General features: G+C 45.5%; 1 protein-coding gene across 9 annotated transcripts in view; it reads right to left on the bottom strand.

The window, feature by feature from the left end:
• SYT17 (synaptotagmin 17) overlaps positions 1 to 17,909 on the bottom strand; it is a 36,329-nt gene extending 18,420 nt beyond the window's left edge. For 2 of the 9 annotated variants that reach the window (XM_081888110.1, XM_081888111.1), the window contains exons 1-2: positions 11,483 to 12,003; positions 2,922 to 2,939 (exon numbers count right to left, since the gene is read on the bottom strand). In XM_081888110.1, coding sequence (XP_081744236.1) covers positions 2,922 to 2,939; positions 11,483 to 11,497 — 33 coding nt within the window. In that variant the 5' untranslated portion in view covers positions 11,498 to 12,003. Of the gene's footprint in view, positions 1 to 2,921; positions 2,945 to 11,482; positions 12,004 to 15,969; positions 16,186 to 17,247 lie in introns of those variants that run through there. The other 7 variants (XM_081888108.1, XM_081888113.1, XM_081888115.1 and 4 more) reach the window with 7 other exon arrangements.
• Positions 17,910 to 26,071: the final 8,162 nt, after the last annotated feature.

Here is a 26,071-nt window from a genome sequence, read left to right as displayed (position 1 = left end):
TAAACACTCAGTTGTAATTGAGGTGCAGGGCTTGGATTTCAGCTGGGTGTGCCTGTGTGTTGTTCCTGCTGCTTTTCTTCCCTGCAGAGGACCTGGAATTAATGCCTTCCTATGTAAATGTCTGTAGGGAGGAGCCTTTCCCACATATAAACTCCCTTTTGAAGACCTTCTTTAATTTGGAGGGTGGGGTCAGCTCGGTGGCAGAGCAGAAGGTCCCAGGTCCTATCCCTGCATCTACAGGTAGGGCTGGCAGAGACCCCTGCCAGTAATCCTGGAGAGCTGCTGCCAGCCAGACAATACTAAATTAGGTGAACCAACGGTCTGTATAAGGCAGCTTCCTATGTTTACTCCATTGATGTGAAAGAAGTGCAAGTTACTTATCTAAGGGTTTTTTTTCCCAACCAACTTTGGCTTTTCCAACCAACCACTGAAATCAATAGTTTTAGGTTAATTTCCTGTCCATTCATTTCAACTGAAATACTCTGATTAGGGTAACACTAGATACAGCCCACAGTCCCAACTTAAGATATAAATAAGAACAGTGTGACCATGTGTCCTATTTTGCAGAGGATATTCCTCTATTTTTAAGGGCTGTCAAAAGGCAGTGTTCTATTTGTAGCCATTTCTATTTGATTGAGAGGAATGGGGATCCATGCATATAATTTTTTTGAGTGTTCAATACATTCCACAAATACTATAAAAGGAAAAAGCAAAGCCATGCAACATATGCTATCAAATCCATAAGTGAATTTGAGAACGTCAGATTCTTGTCACATATTCACATATCAGTAACCAAAATGAACATTTCTTTTTGCATATTTTCACCACAAGTTTAAATGGCTTCATGTCAGTTCTAAATTCTGTACTTCAGTTAAGCTCTAACTGAATTGAGTATCTTACTCTATATTTATATATTTCTATTTATGACTCCACTGCTTAGGTAGGCAGATTTTATCCTTAATTAAAAGAAAAGAGTACTGTTAATCTCTCCCGTTAGGAACATTCTTATGTCTGAGTAGAGCAATTCAAATAAAACAGAACATCCATTTAGGGAAATAACAACTTTGTACTACAACTGTCTTGGCTTCTAATTCTCCCCCACTCACAGCTAGCTTGTCTCTTTTTTCTTTTGTCCTTATAAAGTGCGTTAATTTCACCATTATAACAAGCTCACAGCACTTGTGAATCCTAACGGAGACCTGTTCCTACGCACCATGAAAAAATCCCAAAGTTAGGATTATTTTATGTAAGTCGATTTCAGTAAACCTGCTCTGAGGATGTCTATCAGATGTCACCCGGAAGGGAGGGTGTTTTCCCATCAAAATCATTTAATCATAATATTTGAAGAGACCATCTAAGTCCAATTCCCTGCAATGCAGAAATGAACTAATCAAATCAGTATAAGACACATAAGATGCTTTACTCTGAACTCAACAAAATGAATTTGGGGGTTGTTGTGTTTTGTTTTACAATTAATCATAAGAACCTACGAAGAGTTTGCTGGATCAGGCCAATGGCCCATCTAGTCCAGCATCCTGATCTCACAGTGGCCAGCCAGATGTCACCATTGGAAGCCCTCAAGCAGGACCTGTGTACATTAGCCCTCTCCCCACCTATATCTGGGGGAATCAATTTGGGGGAACAGAACAAATATGGGTAAGTGGCAAGGAGGCACACACTTTTAGGGGAACAGAGCTGCAAGCCAGGGATGAAGAACCTGCAGTCTTTCAGACATTGCTGGTCTCCCATCGTTCCTGACCATTGGGCCATGCTGGCTGGTGCTGATGAGAGAAGGAGTCCAACAACATCTAAAGGCCATGGGCTCCTCAACGCTGATACAGACGATGAGGTCCTGCAAAGTGGAGTAGATGGTTTGCGAACAGAAGGGACCTGGTTCAATTGCTGGCAACTGCAGTTAAGCATAACTGCATACAACTTGGCCGGGGCTGATGGGAGTTGGAGTCCAACAACATCTGGAGGGCACAAACTTCCCCATCCCTCCTATAAGCCTGCAGGAGAAGCAAATATCCATGGGAGTGTCCCATTCTCTGCTATTATGGAGGAATGAATGCTCTTCAGACAGAAAGGGCCAGACAGATAGGAAGCTGACATACAAACTCCATCAAACCTTCTCTCCCTCAGGTGTCACCTGGGAGCAGGCTGCTTCAATGGGAGAGCTGGGAAACAAGGCTCGCTCCATCAGCTCTGCTGTGACAGACCAGCACCATCAGGACTCTCCTACGCCAAACTGGACTAGCTGGTCATTATGTGAACAACTATTTAAGAACAGGTACAGTGCCTGAGATTGATTTCCCCCCCTCTTCCCTCCCTGCCCCCTTTCCTTGTGTGTTGTTGTTTTCAGGCTGTAAACCTAAGGACAGGGGCTGTCTTAATTGACTGTATGTAAGTCACTCTGGAAGATTTTCTGGCTGAAGAGTGGGGTTCAAATGTTCTAAATAAAATAAATATTTATGCTCTATTTATGGAAAGGTTTCTAGTCAACAAATTATAGAGTGAATAGAGGTGTTTATGTGCACAAGAGACATCACAAGCACACTGAAACATGTGACAATTAACTTTAAAAGTATGAGGGCTATAACTGTGCTTTTTAAAGCGAAGATTCCCATGCAATCCAGATTTGGAATCTAGCACCAGATACTGCATGGAACATCTGCACCCAAAGTGACAGAAATCAGCCTGCCAGATGATCAGCAAAGGCAATTCGCGTTTTGCACTAGGAAAGGAAACTAAGGAAAAAGAATGTGCCCTACAGAAATCAAGATGCACTTTGCCAAGGAAGAGATTGTGCTAGCCAGAAACCAAAGGCAGACAAAGCAAACGAGCAGATGAAAAAGCACAACCGTCTCCCTCTGCCTGGGGAGAGGCAAGAGAAGGCAGAATGAGTCACCAGATTAACTCACCTCATTTATTGGTTCCAACTGTCCTTTTAGATATCCATGATGAAGCAAGGGGGAAGAAAATGAAACAGACAAGACCAGTTTAGCAAAGCTCTAATGATCCCCAAATACCTGCCCTCCCTGCTTGGTGCCATGGCTTTGATTTCTAGAAAAATGATACTATTTTCAGCTCTTATTGTCCTACATATTTTACTGAAGTTGAAAAGGATCTCCGGGGGAAATCAATTTATTCTCTGCACTTTCCCTACCAAGCTGCTATTTCTGTTTCCTTCTGAAAGAGCTCACCTGATCCCAAATTTCCCCCTGGGTAGTCAGCCCTGGCTTTGACCAGGCCCCCACAAAGTGAATGTGCTTAAGGCTTTGTTCTCCTGGGTTCTAAGGCTACAGTCCTTACCTGCTTTGTACTTGTCCAATGCAGGCTTTCTCCAAACTGGTGCCCTCAGGTATGCAACTCCCTTCATACCCAACTATGGACCGTGTTGAGCGGGACTGATGGGTGTTGGAGTTCCAGATACATTAGGAGGCTGTCAAGCTCCCCATCTCTGATCTTTAGGCACTGCACCACATACGGGTTCTCACGGCTGGAATCAGGTTGCCAATCATGCTATTCAAATACCCAATTATTGAATGCCTATTTGTTATTTAATGCCAGAACACCAGTCATGTTATTTGAAAATGCAGAATGTGCCCTGTTTGGTTGATTTTCATTTGCAGTGATTTTATTTCCCGATGTTTAGACAGGATACTTGTTCAGCAACCTCTGCCTCGATAAGAGCAAAGGGATGGAATGAGAAGCAGAAATGGCATACCTCAGCACAGAAAATGGGCCATGCCTCTAATTGCATCGTCCGTGCATCTAATCCACGTACATCACACAAATTTATGGCCGATGCACAGAAACATTTTTCATGCACACACATTTTTGTGGCCTAACTGTGGCTGTGTCCAAACCCATCACCTGATCAGATCCTGATGAGCGCAGCTGGCAATATCATACACCCAAGCATGTCTTCTTAATTTCGGATGAATGCTGGCATTGTGGGGTTTTTTCAATAAAAAAAAGTATTGCAAGTAATTTGATGCATGACTCATGATGCGATAAAATTTGATCCATGGATGGTTCTGCTGAATTTTGCTCAACCTGCACAGAGACTGCTTACTGAAAATTTAATTCTTGATGGAAAGGCAATTTCAGCCATGCACTGAAAACTCCTATCGATCCCAGAAGAGCAGCAGAAGGTCTACTATGGAGCAAACATTGAAAAAAACATATAGCAGTATAACAGTGCCTTTACTCAGGAATCTCACCACACCAACCAAACCATGGTTTTATCGCAAAACGTAGCTAGAAACCATGGTTTGTGCTGCATTTCTTTCTCTTGCTAGCCTCCCCCAGAAGTCCCTGGATATTATCCAACAATTGCTCTGCCTTAACCTACTCGGAACAGTGGTGAAGCTCATGCTTTCCATTCAGAAGGTTCGAGGATCAATCCTCAGCATTTTCAGGAAGCTGCCTTATACCAAAATGAGACCACTGGTCTCTCTAGATTAGCATTGCCTACACTGGTTGGCAGCAGCTCTCCAAAATTTCAGCTAGGGATCTTTCCCAGGACTTCCTGGAGTTGCCAGGAATTGGCCTGGAGACCTGCTGCTCTACCACTGAGCTACTGCCTCTCTCCTCTGGTACCTGTGGAAACCTGAAACGGTACAAACCAATCTACCACCTCAAGGCTTCACAACCTTATTTCACTAGGTGTGTAGCTTTGAGCTCCTGCTGGTCCAGCTTCACCAACCTCATTGTGCTGGGTGTGCAAAACAGAGGCCCTGCATATTTTCTTACATCTGGTGGGGGGAAACCAGGGATTTTTTCAGCCAGAGCTCACCAGTGCCTCTCAGGTGGGCTCCTCTGCAACATTTGGCACCCAGCTTATATATCCAAGTTTCTAACACTGCCTGTACGGGAAGCCTGCAAACAGAAACTGAGTGCAACAGTCCTTGCCTTACTTACTATTCCCAGTAACTGGCATTCAGAAGTTCTCTCAAATGGGTGTTGCCTGGAGAACCTAGTCTGGAGGCAGAAGGGCAAAAGCCCTTTGTCTGTTCCCAGCCTTTGTCGAACATGTTGCTCAGTTGGAGCTGTCCATGGTCCAGCCACCTTTGACCAGTCCTGCCTGCTGCTTTCCCCATGCCTTCTGGCATCAAACCAGAACATGGCACACAGCTCCATCAAGTCCCGCACAACAATGTTCCATTCCAGATCATTAAGTACCCTATATAATGGAAGTTCAAATGCAGCAGCTCCATCAAGTCCCATAAAACAAAACCAGACTACATCTCCAAAGACTTCTTACACGTTCTTGAGCATGTCAGGAAAGCCAAATCCATCATGAAGCACTTTGGAAGCTCTGCGGGTGACACACAGCAGCCCCAATAACAACACTGGGCCATTCTAGCACAGAGGTTAGAGCACTGAAATAGAAGCAGGAAGTATTGACTTCAAATCTCTGCTCAGCTATCAAACCCACTGCTGGGCTGGTCGCATTGCCCTGGCCTCACCCACCTCATGGGGTTGTTGTGAGAATACAGGGGAAGACTGCCCCTCTAGGATCCTTGGATAAACATGCAACAAATAAATATGTGGGCAATTAATAAATAATAAATTTTGTGGTACATATATGCACCCAAAATGTCCCCACAGTTAAATCCTAGGCTTATCTCCAGTTACAGAAGGGAGGAATAACCAGTGTAAATTATACCTTTGTAAGGTAGGTAAATTATACCTTTCTAAGGTAAGTTATGGGGACGCGGGTGGCGCTGTGGGTAAAACCTCAGCGCCTAGGGCTTGCCGGTCGCATGGTCGGCGGTTCGAATCCCCACGGCGGGGTAAGCTCCCGTCTTTTGGTCCCAGCTCCTGCCCACCTAGCAGTTTGAAAACACATCAAAGTGCAAGCAGATAAATAGGTACCGCTTTATAGCGTGAAGGTAAACGGCGTTTCCGTGTGCTGCACTGGTGCTGGATCGCCAGAGCAGCTTCGTCACGCTGGCCACATGACCCAGAAGTGTCTCCGGACAGCGCTCACCCCCGGCCTCTTAAGTGAGATGGGCGCACAACCCTAGAGTCGGACACGACTGGCCCGTACGGGCAGGGGTACCTTTACCTTTTACCTAAGGTAGGTCAGTTTACACACACCTCCCCATTGCCCATCCATCAGAGTTCAATGGCACATCCCAACCAAGCAAAAACACAATGGGTGCAAAGCAGGAAAGGATGTGGCCAGCGGAGATCTCTGAGGGCCAGACAGGGAGGTCTGGGGGGCCACACTCACTGCCTTGGCCTGAGGTTCCCCAGCCCTGATCTAGTCTACTGTGGCACAGCGACTGTTTTCCATGCAGATGATCCACACGCTCAATCCCTGGCATTACCAGGTAGCACTAGCAGAGACTCCCGTGGAGAGCTACTGCCAGTCAGTGTAGACAATATTGAGCTGGATAGACAAACAGCCTGGCTTAATGTAAGGCAGCTCCCTATGTTTCAGTGCTTCACAGGAGGTGAGAAGGCAGCAGCCCTCTCCCGCTTGTTGCTATCCATCTGATGGCATTCAGTACCACGCTGCCTCTGCATCTAAAGGACAGATTCAGTATCCCCTTGGGGTGGCATCAGTGATTCATCTATTGAAACTAGTGTGGGTTTAGGGCATTCAGAGTAGGCTGTAAATGTCACAGAATAAATATATAGCCTCAGATGTACAACAGTTAATTGGGTGGGGAGAGAGAGGAGCCTTGGGGAAAGTCCACAGTATCTGCTTTGGACCCAGGTTCCATTCCAGTCCAGGAAGAGCTGTCTAAAACCTTGCAGAGTTGCTGCCAGTCTGTGTTGGAAACACCGAGATAGGTGAACCAACAGTGTGGCATAAGGCAGGCTTCTATGTTTCTATGCCGCAGTCTACCTTCCCTGCAGCATTTGCAAGGAAAAGAACATATTCCAAAGATGTCAGAAATGGTTGTGGTTCAGAATTTTCTGCACATGCTCAGGACTGCTTTGTTTTAACTGCATGCACATGAACCTTCACACCCAAAATCATCTTTGGCACAATCTGCTAGTTTCTACGCCACCCTGGGTGTCAAGTGTTGTTGGACTACACTTCCCAAAATCCCTAGCCACTGGCCATGCAGGCTGGGGCTCGTGGGCACTGGGAGTCCAACAACACCAGACAAGCATCATGTTGGTTCCCCCTGTGCCTGCAACATCTAATCCTATAATTATACTAAACTGTCTGTGGGGAGGGCCATAGCTCAGTGGTAGAGAATATGCCTTGCAAGCAGAGGGTCCCAGGTTCAATCCCTGGCTTCTCCAGGTAGTGCTGGGAACGTCCCCTGTCAGAAATCCTGCAGAGCTGCTGCCAGTCAGTGTAGACAGTATTGAGCTAGATGGACCAGTAGCCTGACTCAGTATAAGGCAACTTTCCCTTTTCCTACAAACTCCTTCCCAGATGAGATTTGACAGGGCCCCTCCCTGTTGGCTTTCCCTTATTTACCATTTCATAGAAGCACAGAAATAGAATTGTAGAGTTGGAACGGACTCACAACCCTGAGATTAAGAGTCTCGTGCTCTACTAACTGAGCTATCCCACTAGGCATTTTAAGAAATCCTTCTTATAGTTTTATAGTTAATTTTAACTGGTTTCATCTTCACCGTACTGTTTTCCACCTCACTTGACATCTCTTAAAGAGACTGAGGTGTTAAGCAGCATAGGAGTTGTTAAAATAAAGAAATAAAACACATGCAAAATGATACATCTGCATATTGCCTTCTGCTTTGCCACAGCCTCCCCTTCACCTGTTGCTGTTTCCTCTGCTGAATTTCAGGTTGCAATCTCCTTGGGACAGAGAACTGCACCTCCGGTACTCCATAAAGAACCTTGCATACCGATAGCGTCACCTAAATAAATCTTCTAGGGAAGAAAAGGGGACCCTGTGATCCTTCAGATGTTGCTGACGAAGGGTCATAGCTCAGCGACAGAACACCTGCTTTGTATGCAGAAGGTCCAAGGTTCAATCCCCGGCCTCTCCAGAGGATGGGCTGACAGATGACCCAGCCTGAAATACTGGAGAGCTGCTGTTAGTCTGTGTAGGCATTACTGAGCTGGGTGGACCAAGAGTCTGCCTCAGCATAAGGCAGCATCCTAAAGGTAAAGGTAAAGGGACCCCTGACTATTAGGTCCAGTCGTGACCGACTCTGGGGTTGCGGCGCTCATCTCGCTTTATTGGCCATGGGAGCCGGCATACAGCTTCCGGGTCATGTGGCCAGCATGACTAAGCCACTTCTGGCAAACCAGAGCAGCGCATGGAAACACCGTTTACCTTCCCGCTGGAGCGCTACCTATTTATCTACTTGCACTTTGAGGTGCTTTCGAACTGCTAGGTTGGCAGGAGCAGGGACCGAGCAACGGGAGCTCACCCTGTCGCAAGTCCTAGGCTCTGTGGTTTAACCCACAGCGCCACCCGTGCCCCCCTCAGGCAGCATCCTATGGGACAATTTCCATCAGCCCCAGGCAGTGGTCAGGGATTATGGGAGTTGGGAGTCCAGCAACACCTGGAGGGCCACAGGTTTCCTGTCCCTGTTGTAGGGATTGAATGCTGGCTCAATGAAAAGCCACAGTGTGGCTGGTGTTTAGCAAGTCTGAAAAGGTTGATCTGAAGTTTTCAGAGAGGAGCAGTCTGCTACCAAGCTTAGCTACCACAGAGAAGGCAAATGAACCATAAGAAGAACAGAACAGCCCTGCTGGATCAAGCCAGAGGCCCACCTAGTCCATCACAGTTGCCAACCAGATGCTACTGGGAACCCCATAAGCAAGACCTGAACTCAAGAGTCCCTTGAGTCCCTTGTACCAACTCAAGGTGACCTAAATCACCAGTGTGCACCGTGTGATCCAAAGGGATGGAAAGACCTGCCAATTTTGGCTCTCCCAATTTCTCATTCTTTTCCCCAATCTTAAATTCAGCTCTTTACATTTTGCAAAAATTTACACTTGGGAAAAGAAGTCCTCATGAAAACCCACCAGCAGTTTAGGTGCAAATTTCTCCCAATAAACACATCTTTATATGCAGTTCTGACTCGTGCACACATTTCTGCAAGCACTTTCCCAAAATAATGCATTCTTTTATGTCATTTTTACCAGTATATATATTCATTTTTATCTTCACATTCCCCCAAATAAATCCATTTCTGGAAACACTGCTTGGTGAGGAAAGTGCATTGCAAAATGTGGATAAGTGCAAATTCTGAAGGATACCTGTGTTTCGGTTTGCATATTGTTTTGGAAAGTGTCACTTTGATAGACTGACCTTTATATGTCAATTGAAATGAATTTCTCTCTGGCGCCTTCACTACCTATCTTTAGGTGTCAGGCAAATACATTTCTCTATAACCAGGCCATTGGCAGGTTAAACATTCTATGGCCTTTCAAATGAGTTGGAGGGAGAGGAGTTATTGGTTGGTTTGGGGTGTTTTTTTATTTCATGTTCTCATTCTGTATTTTTGTTGTTATGAACTGCCCTGGGATCGTCAAGTGAAGGGCAGCAAACAAATTTAATAAATAATTATAACAACAGCTCAGTGGGAGCGCATCTGCTTTGCATGCATAACATCACAGGTTCATTCCCCGGCATAGTCAGGTAAGACTGGGCACTATCCTTGTCTGAAACCCAGGAGAGCCTCTGCCAGTTAGTGTAGCTGATACTGAGATCCAGAGCGAGGAACCTTTGACCCTCCAGATGCTGCTGAACTACAGCTCTCATCAGCCCCAGCAAGAATGACCAATGGTCAGGGATGGAGCAGGTTCAGCAACAGCTGGAAGGGGGGCTAAACATTCTCCACACCTGACATATCGCATTGGTATAAGGCAGGTTCAGAGATGGATTTGGTCCACATAACCGGTTCCACCACAAGGGGAACCGAGCCTAGGGGGCGCCGCAGAGCACCACAACTATGACACAGTGAACTGAGCAGGATGGAAGAGAGGCGGGGCACCACCGAATTTTGGCCTCGCATAAGACACCGCTGAAATCTGAAAGACCGAAGTCTGCCTTGGAAGAAAGGCTAGCTAATTAATAAATGTTTTCCTTAGTGAATTGAATGCTCACAATAAAATCAGTCAGAAGAATTGGGGATTTCTTTCTTGAAACATCTGAGGACCCTTTGCCCTCCTTGCAGACAGCTCCTGCTTGATAGTGTTTTTACCACCTTTCTGCTGCAGAATCAAGCAACCTCATCCATGCAACCCAGCAGTGAGTTTGACAGATGGACATCCAACCTCTGCTTAAAAGCTTTCAAGGGAGGACAGACCACCTTTTTATTACTGTCTTGTTTAACGGTAACCTTAAGCGTCCCTTAAAAGGAGGGGAAACACAGTGTTGCCATCACATAGCCTGCAGCAGGAGTTTGGCCCCGTGGCCATGGGTGCCTGGGGCCATGGGTGCCATGCAGCGTGCATAGCCCTGGCACCCAAATTTGCGGCTACCCGGCTCCTTCATGGAGAATTTTGTGGGTGCTCAGGCACCCAGGGCCCCAGGGAATTGGCGCCTATAGCCTGAGGTCAAAAATTCTGGACTGTCACAGCAAAGTGAAATCCAAAAGGAGTTTTCACACACAAATAGGATTCACCTGCTTTACTCCAGAGCCCCGAGTGCAAATTCTGTTCTATTTACATTTCTCTCACACACCCTCTCCTTCAGTGGCAGGTTTCACAGCATACATGCAAGTCGTCACACAACCACATCTCTGGGAGGAGAGGAGGGAAGCCTCATGGAGCCCCCAGAATCACTAATACACGCGTAGCAAGTATTTTTACAAAAACCACCTATCCACATGTCATTATTCATATGCACACATATTTAAAGACCCACGGGGTAGCAGCCATGTACACATTTTAAAGTCATGCACAATACATATATATAAATGTCTGTCTCTCTCACACACACTTTCAGCATGATTTGAGAGACCCATTTCTCACCAAACCCCATTTTTGCACGAAATCATTCCATTAACTTTGTGCAGCATCTCAGGGACTCATTTCCCACCTCCCTCATAAAAAAACACCCTTGTTTTCCCCCCATGGAGCTCTTCCATTAACCTCCAAGTGCTTCTCCCAACCGCCAGCAAAAAACAACGGCTTTTATTTTCCTACTCCGGCGATTGCTAGTCAATAAAATTTAAAGGAGGAAGGAAGGGCAAGGCAGAATAAAATTACAGCCAGCTACTTTAAAAAGAAATGTATGCTACAGGTTGCAATTTCTTCCAGCAAAGTCAGCAACTCGAAAACTCACAACTCGAGTCGCTCAAGTTTCAGAGTAAAGGGGGATCCTCCCTTTTGCCAGGTAGCAACTAAGGAGAAAACCTCGACAGCTTTTTTTGTATTAAGATTTTTGCCATTGTTTTAGTTCTGTTCCTTGCAAGCAAAGGCTGCCCTCCCTCTGCCTCTCCCCACACCGCAACCTCGGAGTCTGCAGCCACCGCCACCCCCCAATAATCTCGCTCTCTCCCCACTGGTGCTGCTCAGACCTACCTGTATATACGCCATCTTCCTCGGGTCTCTCACATTAGTCCCTGCACAGGCTGTGCATGGCGTCTGCCCTCAACAATAGAACACAGACGTGCCTGGCTTGCTCAATGAGGACTGTTTGATTGACCATGCCGGCTCCCAACCCCAACTCGTTGCTTTTGCTCCTTTTGCATCGGCTTAACTGAGGGTTGCATGAGCTGGATTCCCAGGGGGCTGGCTGGAAGAACGGGTGGTCACTCTATACCTCCTTCGCCGGATGCTTTAATTCAGATTTCTTTTATATCTTTCTCCTTTAACAAGCCACCTTCTAGGCATGGTTAGCAATCTGCCTCCCAGCCTTCTGCCACACCCCTCCGGGGGGGGGGAAACCTCTTGATCCCCCGACCTCTCCAGCCAAGGGGGAGGGGAATGACCTTTACAGGCGAGAACCGGGGAAGGGCAAACGAAGAGAGTGGGTGGCTTCTCTCCCTTGCCTGCAGCGTGCAACACGTGCAGCGTTAAGCAGCGGAGGAGAGCAGCCGAAAGAGGAATTCTCTGCAAGGATGGTGAATTTTAATACTGTATATAATATATATATTGCACTCGCCGCTAGGGGGAGCGAGAGAACCGCACGCGCGGCAGGAGCAGCAGGCGCTGAACTGAAACAGCGGGTGTGACCCAGTCATTTCTATAGGGCAGCCTTCTCCAGACCAAGACATCTCACCAGGTTGCTATAGGCTGGTATATGGAAGGTTTTTTTTGTTTTTAAAAAGAAGACATAATATAGGGAATAAAAATATTTTAATTCCCAGAATTTAATCTGAAGCATTGTTGAGCCCACCAAGAAATGGATTTCATTATTTAAAGGTGCTAGTGCACAAGAGATTTCTCTTAATGTTTAACCAAAATATCCTCCCCTATAACTTGAGCTCATTAAATCTTGTTCTGTACCCAGCTGTTGCTGAAGGTGGGGTACAGCAGGTGTATCCAGAGCATTGCTATTTTGGAGTGATATTCAGTATGTGTTACTATTAGTATATAAAGCGGGGGATCAGTAAGACTGGTGTGAGCCCCTTACCCCATATATGACCGCTCGGCCATTTTGATCTGTGGAACATAATGCTCATTCCACGCTTGTCAGAAATCGTTTTTTCAGTGTGGCAGCTCCTAACCTTTGGAACTCCCTGCCTATTGACATTGCCACCACAGTCCTCTTTACAGTGCTTGCTAAAAACATTCTTGCTTAGACACTGCTACCAATATATTTTCAGCACCTGCTTAAAACATTTTTTTTGTTTAAGCAAGCCTATGTAGACATATAGACATTGCATATGTTCTATCTCCGTTTAACTACTGTTGATTTTAATAACCTTTCGAATATTTTTAAATACCTGGGTGGGGTTTTTTTTTACAGGTGTCAGTACAATCAAACAGTAAATTGGGCTGGATCTGGCCCAATCACCTTCTAAATCCGGCCCACAGACAGTCCGGGAACCAGTGTTTTTTTACATGAGTACAATGTGTCCTTTTATTTAAAATGCATCTCTGGGTTATTTGTGGGGCATAGGAATTTGTTCATTCCCCCCCAAAAAAATATACTCCGGCCCCCACAAGATCTGAGGGACAGTGGACCGGCCCCCTGCTGAAAAAGTTTGCTGACCCCTGAGCTAGTTTCTAAACACATAACCACCACACCACACCCCTCTCTATCCTCCATCCAGGCAAGCAAGATTGATGCATTATTGGAGTTGAAGAAGACATTTCAGCCGGGGGGGGAAGCCACTTGGGGTGCAAAGTGGGGCAAGTAAGGGGATGTGGCTTGGGGAGAATTTTGAGGGTCAGATAGAGAGAGGCCTTGGGGGCTGTATTTGGGGCCCCAGGCCATGGAAGTCAGAAATGTTTGCTCCAGGGTTGGGAGCAAGCAACTTTCTCACAAAAACATAAGAAGAATAGTGCCTGTACATTTTTGCCTCATATCTCAGGTTCCACGAAGGCTAGAAACTTGCTCTGTTTTTAAAATGAAAGCTGAGAATCTGGAGTTTACTGGGGTTTATCGGGGCTGGCGGGGGCAACTACCATTCCCTGTGGACTCATGCCCCAGGTCTGAGGCTCCCTACTGGTGCTTTAGGGCAGAGGTTCCCAAGCTTTTTTCAACCACTACCCCCTTGGTACATCCCCAGTGCCCCCTAACCTATTAATATATATATATTCAGAATAATGGTTTGCATGGCCCACTAAGGAAGGTAATCACACAATAAATTTCATAACTGCAACAATTACCGTATTTTTCCATGTATAAGACTAGGTTTTTTCCCTAAAAAATAATGTCAAAAATTAGGGGCATCTTATACTATGGGCCATCTCCCTCCATTTTCTTAAATCGAGTCCCCCAAAATAGGGGGCGTCTTATACATGGGGGCGTCTTATAAATGGGAAAATACGGTAATTGCATATTCATTCAACATCTAGTTAAAACTATTAAGTTTAATTCAACAGAACTGATGAACTTGACACAGAGCTACCAGCTTTTCAAATTATGAGAGACATTTACATCTCCCCTGCCTCTCCCTCGCCTTTTAGCACCCCCAGATAATCCCATCACCCCCAGGGGGCAGACCTACCCACTTTGAGAACCACTGCTCTGGAGCAAAGCAGATGGGACACAGAGAGGTGCTATAGGTCTAGGCCTCCCTTATCACTCTTTTACTACTCTTTAACTATTTCAACTTGTCTATGATAACAGTGTCATAACTATATGGGATAGCTCAGTTAGTAGAGCATGAGACTTTTAATCTCAGGGTTGTGAGTTTGAGCCCCACCTTGGGCAAAAGATTCCTGAATTTCAGGGGGTTGGACTAGATGACCCCTATGGTCCCTTCCAACTCTACAATTCTATGATACCGAATGTAAATGAACCATGAAAAAGACTCAATGAATTGAATATGGGGAAGCTATATGTACTTTTCCTTGTTTGTTTGTTTTGTAACACAAGAAAATCCCTAATAAAAAACTAATTTAAAAAACTATAAACTGAAAGAATGATAGGCAGAGCAATCCTACACCTACTTATCCAGTAGTAAGCCCCATTGAACTCCGTGGAACTTACTTCTGAGTAGACAGAATGGCCCTGCAGTTGGCAAATGCCCTTCATATGTTGCTGGACTCCCAACTTCCATCAATAAGCACAGCCAATGGTCAGGGATGATGAGTGTTGGAGTCCACTAATATCGCATGGGCTGCAGGCTGCCCTCCCCTGCCATGGTACTTGGCCCACTTTCTGCAGCCAGATTCTTTAAAGCAAGAAAAAGTGTGTGCAGTCTAATTAAAACAATATTCATTGCTTCTGTAATTTACAGTGGTACCTTGATTTGCATACGTTTTGGATTATAAACACATCAAACTCGGAAGTGCATGTCCCGGTTTGCAACTTTTTTTGGATTACGAACAAATTTTTTTGGGAGGACCCATTGGTGAAAGCCCACCTTGGGTTACAACCTGTTTGGGTTTACAAACAGACCTCCGGAACAGATTATGGTTCTAAACCAAGGTACCACTGTATTTAATTACTTAAAACATTTCTACATGGTCCTCCCCGCCCCCATCTGAGCAGCTCTCCAAAGCTGTTTGCATAGAATGTCAACAGACAGCAGCGACAACGCCATCAAACGACAACTCAGGAAATTTATTAAAGGGATCCTGAGACTTTGCTAGGCCAGAGAAACACAGGCTCAGTCGCGATCCTATGCAGATCTAACTCAATAGTAAGTCCTAAGCGTTTCGGTAGAGCTTCCTTCAGGTAAACAGGCTGTTGAGAATCTGACTGTGGGAATCCTTTGGAGATGGCACGGTGCCAAGTCAGAGTGCTGGTCCATCTAGCTTGGCACTGTCTCTAATGATTGGCAACAGCTGCCCAGCATTTTAGACTAGAGTCCTTCTCAGATATACCTGGATGTGCCAGGTGTTGAACGCGGGACCTTATGAATTCAAAGCCAGTATGATATCAATGCCAGTAGTTTTCAGAGACTGCCTCTAGCAAAACCCGTGTTTTCCACCAACCCAGGAAAAGGGTTTAATCTGAGTCAGGAGACCACAAGCTTCAGCCACACAAATATTGCCTCTGCCAGGCAGATATTTTTAGGGAGAAAAGACACCGGCGGCTTGGGGATTATGACTAACAATCAAGAGTGTCAATACAAAGACAGACAACGGAACAACAGCATTTTGAAGCTGCCTTACACTGAGACACTAGTCCAATCTAGCTCAGTAGTGTCTGCACGGACTGGCAGCGGCTCTCCAGGATTTCTGGGAGAGATTTCTCTCCCAGCTCTACCTGGGAATGCTGAGGTTTGAACCTGAGACCTTCTGCATGCAAGGCAGATGCTCCAGCACTGAGCTACTGCCCTGAGTCCCGAAGCTTGTCTCCCTCCCTGTAAAGCTCAGCCACAGCACCCCTTACCCTTTTGCCTTCTGGAAACAACTCTATGCAACCCCAGATAAGAGCAAGTACTCACAATTCCAGCTCTCTCATACACAGAAGACATTTAGATCTATCAGTCCCAGAAACGCAGGCAGAAAAGAATGTGGAGACAGGAAATAAGCATGCTGTTCAGGCTTTGCCAAATGCATACTGTATAACTGAGCATGCTCGCACCTTGTCTTTTTGCTCACACACGAGGAGGCAAGTGCCAACAGCAGCTCAACAGCCCCGCCAGGGCTGCTGCAGCCCCCACCCCCCACCCCCAATGTCAGGGTGGAGGGAAGTAGAGGCCTTCCTGTAAAGAGCACAGCCATTGGGAGATGCCTCTCTGGGTCCCAGGTCTGAGAGACAATGAAACTCATGGAAGTTTGAGGCTGCCTCTCTGTTTGGGCTGGCCGGCCCTTCAGTTAGGGGAAGGGCTGTAGCTTAGTGGTGGGGTATCTGGTTTGCATGCAGAAGGCCCCAGGTGAAATCTTTGGCATCTGGTGGCCGGTGGCATCCTGATTAGCCATTGCCAGTCAGTGTAAACAACACTGAGCTAGATGGATCAATGGTCTGACTCTGAATGAAGCCTCTTCCTAAGTTCCCTCTTGTATGCATACCCTGCAAGTGTCCCATTTTAAGCGGGACATCCTGGATCGCAGAAGCCAATCCCAGCTTCTGTTTGGACCCCGGAATGTCCCGTTTTTCAGTCTAGTGTTCTGCTGCGACCCTGCTGACAATCACCAGAGTGCCAGACTGGAATGCACGCCCCTCCTGACGTCCCAATTTTAGGGACGAAAATGTTGGAAGGTATGTTGTACCTTCTCCTAGATGAGCTACCTTCCCAGGTGGATGAACCCCATAGTGCTAATTCCTCATCTCTTTCTTCCAGTGTGAGATGGAGTCACCAGTTTCTCTTAGGTCAGGGCCAGGGAACCTTTTCCAGCTCAAGGGCCACATTCCCTTGTGGGTAACCTTCCGAGGGCCACATGCCATTTGTGGACACGGTGAGAAGCAAAAGTGGGCCGAACAATGCAAATTTTACCTTTGTACAGCAGATTAGTTTCAACAAACCCTCCCACAGCTCCCTCTAGCCTCCATACAGACAAGCAGGAAGCATGATCAGCATTCTGGGGCTCCTTCCAGCCAGGCAAGGCAGAGCCAGAGAGGGGTGTGGTCTGGCAAAAGATCTGAAGGCCATATAGAGCGGGCTGGAGGGCCTAGTTGAACATGCAACTCATCCACTTGGTCCCAACCAGCTAACCTCCATGCTGCACCTGCTTCCTGCCCAGAACACATCCTTTTCTTCCCAATATTACTCAAGACCTACCTGCATATATCTGCCATCTTCTTCAGGCTTCATTTTCGCCCCCGGCATATCCAGATCCTGGTGTCTCTCTCTGCCCTCAACAGCCAACAAAGACATGATTTGTTCGTTCAGTAAGGATAATCATCCCTCCTCACTCTCTCACGAACTGGGCAGCCACCTGCAGTCCTTGTAATGGATTTCACTTTGGGGTCCGCTCTCTTGTTCCCTGTCGCCTGCTGTTCCAGGATGAAAGGCTCTCTCCTCCTGGAGGGGTGGGTTTCCCCTTGCCCCAGTCACTGCATGCATCCACAGACACCCATTTCTTCTTGCTTCTCCTTGGCACGTGGCAAATTTCCCCCAGCTTGTATTGGCACCCCAAGTACGGTGGGTTTTTTTTTTTTTTTTGTAAACTTGGATTCCCTTCTCTCTCCGTACATTTTTATTTTTTTTAAGGAGAACTCGGTTTAAAACCCCAAGGATGTATCAGGAGGAAGCATCTCCTGGAAACAGAAGCACTCCATCTGTCTGTTGGCAGATGGAGGAGTTGCCAAATAGCAACACGTGGGAGGGTCAATGCAGAGAGGGAGAGGGAGTTTGAAGGGACGTTTCGGCAACCAAACAGGAAATCTTGGCTCCCTGGCAAACTGTCATGGATACAACAGATTGAGAACGATTGGGGTGTTAAAACTATGCAGAGAGGTAACCAATGTGAAATTTACATACAGTTTGATCCAGCTCAACTCATTTAAGTACTGAATTTGTGATATGACAGCAGCAGAAGCCAAATCTACTTGAGACTTAGAGCCCATCCAGATGTCTTATTGTGCATTTTGCGTTCATGAAAGCATCGGGGCAGGTATCCGCAATCCCACACTTTCTTTGCACCTGCAAAAGTTTTAGGGTAGGTATGCTGCTTTGTTTGCCGATCAGTGTGTGCCCTGTAACTTTCTGCTGTAACTTTTTACATCACAACCATTTGTAAAATTTATTTCGTAAAATTCACACATCACTTGATTGTAAAAGGCCTCAGAGTGGCTTACGAAAAGAATACACCAATAAAACTGTTAGTAAAAAACAAAACAACTATTTAAAACATTCAAAAAAATGTTTTAAATACACCAGCAATAAATTAAAAGCACACCAGCATTCTAGATATCTGGATAAGTTTGTCTGAACAAAAATGTTTTTAGCAGGAGCCAGAAAAAGTATAGTAAAGGTGCCTGCCTGGGATTCATAGATGGAGAGTTCCAATGTGTAGGTCCTGCCACATTAAAAGACTGATAACAAATATGGACCACAGACTGAAGTGTTCGGATTGAGTGAACATATAAACAGTAAGGCAATCTAGCAGGTAAACTGGTCCCAAGTTGTTAGGACTTTATATACTAATAATTACACCTTGAACCTGGCCCAGCAGCAAATTGGCATCCAGCAGATTTCTGAGCACATATGTCATGTGCTAACAAGTGATCATGAGGATCATCTAATCCAATGCCCAGCAATGCAGGAATAGTTTTGCCCAAGGTGGGGCTTGAACCCACAACCCTGAAATTAAGAGTCTCTTGCTCTATGACTGAGCTATCCCACAGACATTCTGCACCAACTTCAGCTTCCGGATCTGATGCAAAGGAAGCCCCACATAGAGCATATAAACTATTCCAGTTTGTTTTGTCCCACACCATAGTGAAAAAGTGCCCCCTCCAGATGGCAGTAATGCAGCAACACTAGGGAAGCATTGCAGAACAACTAATAAAGCACAATGATGTGTTGGCTATCCAGAGCAATGTGTGGATGGTCCACCACGAATTCATTATTGCTACATCAGCGGCACATTGCAGAATATACCGTTTGCTTGTTTTTAAGAAGAAACCAGTCTGGAGGGACCTGTGTTGTAAATAAAAATATGCCCTTTTCCCTTATGGGGTATCCAAGAGCCCATATAGAGTCCTTACATAGGTTCCCTATTGGTAGGAGAGAATAACAGAGGCCAACCAGAGAATATTGAGAAGCAAGGCAGCTAGTAAGCCTGATCTTTATTGATCTGTTGCAACAGGGTGCTCCCCTCACACGCAGGAGAGGAAGAGGACCCCCAAAATGCCGTGCAAGGGCTTATAAAGACTTTTGAAATTCCCATTCTCTAGATCAAGACCACCCCCAGAAACATTATGCATGCATCACAGAAGGGGTGTAACCTAAGACCACCCCTCAGATACATCCCACCTACATCACAGAAATTTAAATGTTCTTATTCTCCTGTCACAGTTTATCTCCTGTCTGGCAAGTTACTTGATTGGATTGCCTGGAGAGCCTGGCCATTCTTTTGTAGTGGTAAAATACTTATTTCCTGGGCCAGGTCACAAGCTCATACCTTATTCAAACAGACATATCCTTGAGATAGGATTTGTGAGGAAAGAGACAATGGGGAGGCTTTTCCAGTTTAACCTTGAGAGAAAGGATTTGGTCAGTTTAGGAATCAAAATGGTTCCAGGTTGGTCTTCCTGTGTTGATCTATGTATGTGCAGTTATGAACATTTCCATATATCTAAGACCATAAAATTCCTATCACACCTGTAGTAACCTCTGACCTGGAAACTCTTCTTTTTCCAAACCAAGACTGCAGTTGTTACTCATTGTATCGCACTAATGAACATGTTCTGGGTATGACTTATACCCTTGGGGTTGGTCTGGAGGCAGCAGCTGATGCAGAACACATCAGCTACGTTGCTTACAGGGACAAACAGTCATGACTTCCCCCCAAAGAATTCTGGGAACTCTCAGCACGCTTAACAAACGACAACTCCCACAATCCTCTGGGGGGAGCCATGACCTTTTAAAGTGATATCACAGCACTTTAAATGTTTGGTGTGACTGTGGCCTTAGTCACAAGGGACACAGGGCTGGTGGGCTGGTCTCAGGCCTTCTGCCCCACCCTTGCGTTCAACCTCTCCTCAGCACCTTTCATCTTTGCCTTTGTTTGCCAAGCAGAAAAGGAACACCTTTTCTCATGGGTATTCACAAACTTGGATTTTTCAAAACTATTTGTATGTGTGTATGCACACCAGCTTTTGTTTTGTTTTAAATAAGCTGTTAGTTGACACTATTGCTTAACACAGAGAAGGGTAGGGTTTCTCCCTAGTTCCCGCTCTTTCTTGTGGACTAGAAGAGTGCTTTCAAAGGAGCCGGTGCAGCACCTCTGGGGGCCGGATTGCAGAAGGGTGACATCTAGAGGAAAAAGTACTGAGCTGCACAGAGCTGAATTTTCCCAACTCCCACTTTATACTGAATGGAGGTAGCGAACCACCAGGTCTGGTTCCAGGTTTAAGGGAGCTGTGGGCAAAGTGCCATCTAGCGGGGTCCTCCCTCCTCTTTCAGTGGGTTCTGGAGGGCATAGGTGGTTGTGGCAGCTGTGCTCCAAGCAACGGCTGGGTCTGTTGCCACCCTTTCTCAGAGGGGATGAGTAAACCTGCCAGGTTCAGTTTCTCTCAGCGTCTCATTTTTCTAGCCTTCAGTTCAGCCTCCATATTTCTGCAGCAATTTGGGGTTTGCTTGCTTCTTTTAAATCCTCATGAAAATTCACCAGTATTTTACGGCAAACCTCTCCCAAGAAGCACACTTTTCATGCAGTTTTGACTGGTAATATGCATCTTTGCAAGCCATTTCCCCTGTCAGGAGGCACTTTAGTGTTCGATTTTCACCAGTGTTGTGCATACATTTCCTTAATAAATTATTACGCGCCACCCCAATCTCTAAGCAGTGAGAGGCTCCAAGCTCTTTGCCCAGGGTTTGGTTTCCTCGGAACGAAGGTCAGCATAGTCTGCGGTGTCTTTAGGATAGATGCTTTTATCTACACAGCCTAAGCGTAGGATGGAGTGGGAATCCAAAGAGTCTAACATCATCTAGAGGACTACAACTCCGATGAACGCCAGGCAGCATGGCCAGTGGTTTCGGATGGTATGCCTTGTAGTTCAGCAACATCTGGAAGGTTCACCATCACTGTTTTAGTTCTTCCTTGCCAGTTGTCATTCCCTCAATTCCTGATGTTCAGACTAAAGCGCTTATACTTAAGCAGCCAAACCAACACCAGCAGGGCCTGTGCGTCTCATTTTGCCATCTGAGGCAAAATGGGGAGTGCCGCCCCACCCTGCCCTGTTGCTGGCAAGATCTTTCCACCTCAGGTGGCTGCTTCATTTTGCCTCATGGTTGGGCCGGGCCTTAACACCACCCAAGCACCATTCATATATTATTATTATTATTATTATTATTATTATTATTATTATTATTATTATTATTACATTTATATACCACTTTTTCTTCCAGGGAGCTCAAGGTGTACATGGTCCTCCTCCTCCCCATTTCATCCTCAAAACAACCCTGTGAGATAGATTAGGCTAAGAGATGGTGACTGGCCCACAGTCACCCAGTGAGCTTCATGGCTGAGCGGGGATTTTAACCCTGGTCTCCCAGGACACAGTCTAACACACTAACCATTACACCACATTGTTCCAGCAGCTCTTTCTGCCCAGCACTGGGGGTTTTGAGCTGGAGCTGCTGGAACCATATTCCAGCCTCAGCTGACCCCTATCAACTCCTTTTCCTCCAAAGGTCTCCTTGAGAGGAGGGTCTCACTTCCCAGGACCCCTTTAATCCCAAATAGTCCTTGCTTGTGGTCAGGTGCATCTCTGGGTTTCCATCTGCCTTTCCCTTGGGCTTGGGACCTGTTTGGCCTCAATGTCACTCTGGGTGCAGATCACCCCTCCATGGCATCGCCACAGAATCCCGACTCCTCACCCCCATATGAATCCTGATCCAGGGCTTGGTGTAAGGCTGGGGTCTCCAGGTCCTCCTCTGATGAAGAATGCCCTGGCTGTGACATGACATTGATGGACCATTGGTCTAATGCAGAATCACAGTTGTAAGAAGGCATCTGTTTTCTTTCCAACTTATGTTTGCTGCATGCAGTGCTGTTTCCATTCTGCTGCATGCAGTGCTGTTTCCATTCTGCTGCATGCAGTGCTGTTAACAACAACAACAACAACAACAACAACAAAGCTTATTTATCTTGTGGCATAATTTTATGAAATTTATCACATTACCATTATGTTATTCTACCCCATTCTGACCAATGGAAAGAAAACAAAATGACAGTGGACAGGGAGGAAACATAATCAAACATGTATTGTTTGTGGGCTGAAAACAGCAACAATAGACAATACTGATCGTATTCCTGGGTTAGTTTCCATTCTGGACATGGGATGAATACATGAACACCATCTGTCTCCACATGATTTCTAACGCATGCACATTCACTACCCTCCATTGAGACATGCAAGAAGCATGATCAGAGTACATGGACATATTGCAGCCAGGCAAAAACACTTGGCATGCCCAATGGAACTAGTGAGGGGATTGGCCTGGAGAGAGACCCAAGAGCCAGAGAGAGAGGCCTAGAAGGCCGCATCCAGCCCTTGACTTGAGGTTCCTTGCTCTTGTTCTTGTACTATACTATCCTCCTGCTAATTTTATTTTCTGCTTTTTGAATTCTGCACATTAATAAAGCAAATAACAAGATGGCTGCATTCTGTCCCCTTCCTATGTCCTTTTAATGATGTGTTTTAAACCACGACCCAGTTTTACCTCAGAAGCTGCCTCAGCATTGGTCCAACTTCCGAGATGGATCTTGCTCGTTATCAGGCCATCCGCCACATCCTAATTGGAGGTGCCTGTGTGTGTTTTTGTTTAATCCTCTTTTCTTTCAGCAGCACAGTAAAAAGTATCTTAAATACGGTTTCCAAACCACAGGTGGCCACTTCCCTGCATTCCCTTTCATAAATCACAGCGATTTGTCTCTTTTTCGTATTGCCATTCCCCACTTACTGTGCTCTTAACTGTTCTCTCAGTGGAGACAAGTTCAAACAATTCATGACTCACACTGAAAATCCGGCACTCGTTTGATAATATAAATATGTGGAGCATCAACCACAGGCAGATCACTGCCTCATGGCAAATATCCCAAAATGTAACCCATCTTGTGTACAGATAAAAGCAGGCTTCCTCAACCTCGGCCCTCCAGATGTTTTGAGACTACAATTCCCAGCATCCCTGACCACTGGTCCTGCTAGCTAGAGATCATGGGAGTTGTAGGATAAAAACATCTGGAGGGCCGAGGATGAGGAAGCCTGGATAAAAGGATTGATCTTCAGTGATTCAGCAATGTCTTGTAGGAATAAGAATAATAATAAATACCCTGCCCATCTGTCTGGGTTTCCCCAGCCACTCTGAGCAGCTCTCAACAGAACATTAAAAACGTGATAAAAGATCAGACATTAAAAACTTCCCTAAACAGGGCTGCTTATAAGCATCATGTGAGTGCCCAAACCTTTCCCCTTGGACTGAATCAGAAACATGTCACAAGTTCCACAAAGAAACCAAATCATCTTAGGACAGTAAGACACTGAAGCAGCTTCTGAGGTAAAACCGAGTCACGGTTTCAAAGCCATCATGAAAGGCCCAGGGGACAAATGCAACCCTCAAGGCCTTTCTCTCCTCAGGACACACAGCTACACAACCACTCTCCAGCCACACCTCTTACTGACCCCGCTTTTCACTCTCCTTCCGTATTTTTGCCTGGCTGGAATATGTCCCTCAACTCTGATAATGGACTGAAGGTTTTAAATAACCATATTTTCTTTTTTATGTAACCGGCAGATGGAAAATCGGAAGTTATTCTTTTGTAACTTTGGTTTCTCTTTATCTTTCTCTTTTTCCTTCCTTCATTTCTAGAAATGACATGCCCATAAAATAAGTATTGTTTTCAATTCTTTTAAACTGGTGTATATCAAGCCAGCGTTCTAACTTAGCCTCCCCACTCCGCACCCCGACTCTGTGCTACAAATTAAAATAATATATTGGTTTTATTTGTGGCACTGCTGTTGTCGTCGTCAGTGTTTTAACGTTACAGATCGGCATGGGCTTTCTGCCTTACTCCTTGCAGATGGATGCAAGAATGTCTTTGAGTGATTAATATGTGAGATTGGCTCCTTGACAAGAGCCATGAATTACAAGACCATCTGTCAGGCAGCGAGAGTCATCTCCAAGGAACGCCCCAGGATATTTGACGTGTTCGGCACCAGCCTAGCAAAATGTCTCTGAATCTTATAAACCCTGTTAACCCTAGTAATGGGCGCAGTAGGTGTTCCAGATGTTGTTAAACACAAATTATTGGATGGATTATAGTGTGTGTGTGTGTTTATGTGTGTGTTTCCAAAATTGGAATGAAATCAACTTTAAAAAAACAAAACCAAGATGCATTAGGCAGTGGCTAGACAACTATCTCAAGATAAACAGAGGAATGATTCATTTCCTTTATAACAGCTGATCTAATGCTTCATTTATTCAGGAAGTTGAATTTCTAGGTTCCACACCAGTAAGATCCTCTACAACTGAGCAGAAGGACTCCATTGAGGGCACATAATGCCATGTGGAAAGAGGCTTGCCAATTCAAAACAGCCAAGGGGCAGACAGAAAGTAGTAATGGTAGTCTTTTATTTATGAATCCTCTATTACAAGCATCTCAAGGGGATTGGCAAACATACCACAGCCAAAAATAATTTTGGGAACAGTGTGAAAACAATAACTAAAGTTTGTTTTTAAAATAATAAAGAATGGACATCCAAAGCACACCTATATGTTGGAATAGAAACTATCAGCCCAACAGAAACTCGCATGGCAATCATAGAAGCCAATTCCTAAGGGCTGAGGTCCCTTCGCCGCTGCCCCAATAAAATAGTTGAGAGGGTCAGGCCCCCTCAAAGTTGATGGGCATTGCCACTCAGATGGTGGGTGTGTATCATGTCACATGATCAATTATGCAGGGTGCGGCTTACCTGCCCCCTCAACCATTATTTTATTCAAGTTGGCACCTCTGATAGCAATGCCCTCAGTTAATATTGCTTATTTCTGATATGGGGAACTGGACTACAACTCCCATCATCCCTTGCCATTGGCCATGCTTGTTGGGGCTTAGGATCATAGAATTGGTTTGGGCTACTCAGGCCAGCCTGCCTTGAGGAAAGGCAGAAGGGAGAGAGTCCAGGCCAACTTCTGATATTGGCCTGAGAATATTTTACAGCGTTTCTTTGTTCTAACATTTTAAATTGTAAACTGCCTTGACAGAAAGGTGGTTATATTACAGGGCATAGTTAAATATATTATATAAAACCGCAAGTTGCTTCCCTCCTTCCCGCCCCGTCATCCAATTGTCACTGATAAAAATAAAAAAGGCAAGCCCTTCTTGCCAAAAATGCTGTGTTGATTGAAGTTGGTGACATCCTCGTACCAGCCCATTTATATGTTGTGTTGTGCTTCCATCTGGTAACTGTTGAGGGAATGTCTTTGGCTCTAACAAAAATATCCAGTCCAATTTATTCTTGTCGAGACAATTAGTCATAACAAACAATATGCCAGTCACTCTAAGCTTTTGATAAAATAAATGCATCAGGGGGGGGGGGAATTGTTTTTATATAAATATATGAGAACAAAATGAAGGTGCTTTGATTACCATTATTACATGCATAAGGAATCCACACACACACCCCTTTTAATATTTGGAACTATGGGAATAAAAAACATTTTTACGTTGACTTCAGACCCGAGACTCATTAACTCAATAGCTCTACTTTATCTCTGGCCAAATGAATTTCCCCAAAGAATCTTGGGAACTGTAGTTCAGGGTGCTGAGAGTTGCTAGCAGATCCCTATCCCAGTGGAGGCTAGTCTGTTAGGGAAAGTTGGGCACTGTACCAAGCTGTCTACTCTCAGCCAACTACCTGCCTCCTTTCTTACTTGG

Source organism: Podarcis melisellensis (assembly GCF_964234715.1).
Source record: "Podarcis melisellensis genome assembly, chromosome: 14".
Taxonomy (NCBI): domain Eukaryota; kingdom Metazoa; phylum Chordata; class Lepidosauria; order Squamata; family Lacertidae; genus Podarcis; species Podarcis melisellensis.
This window is presented reverse-complemented; position numbering and strand designations above follow the sequence as displayed.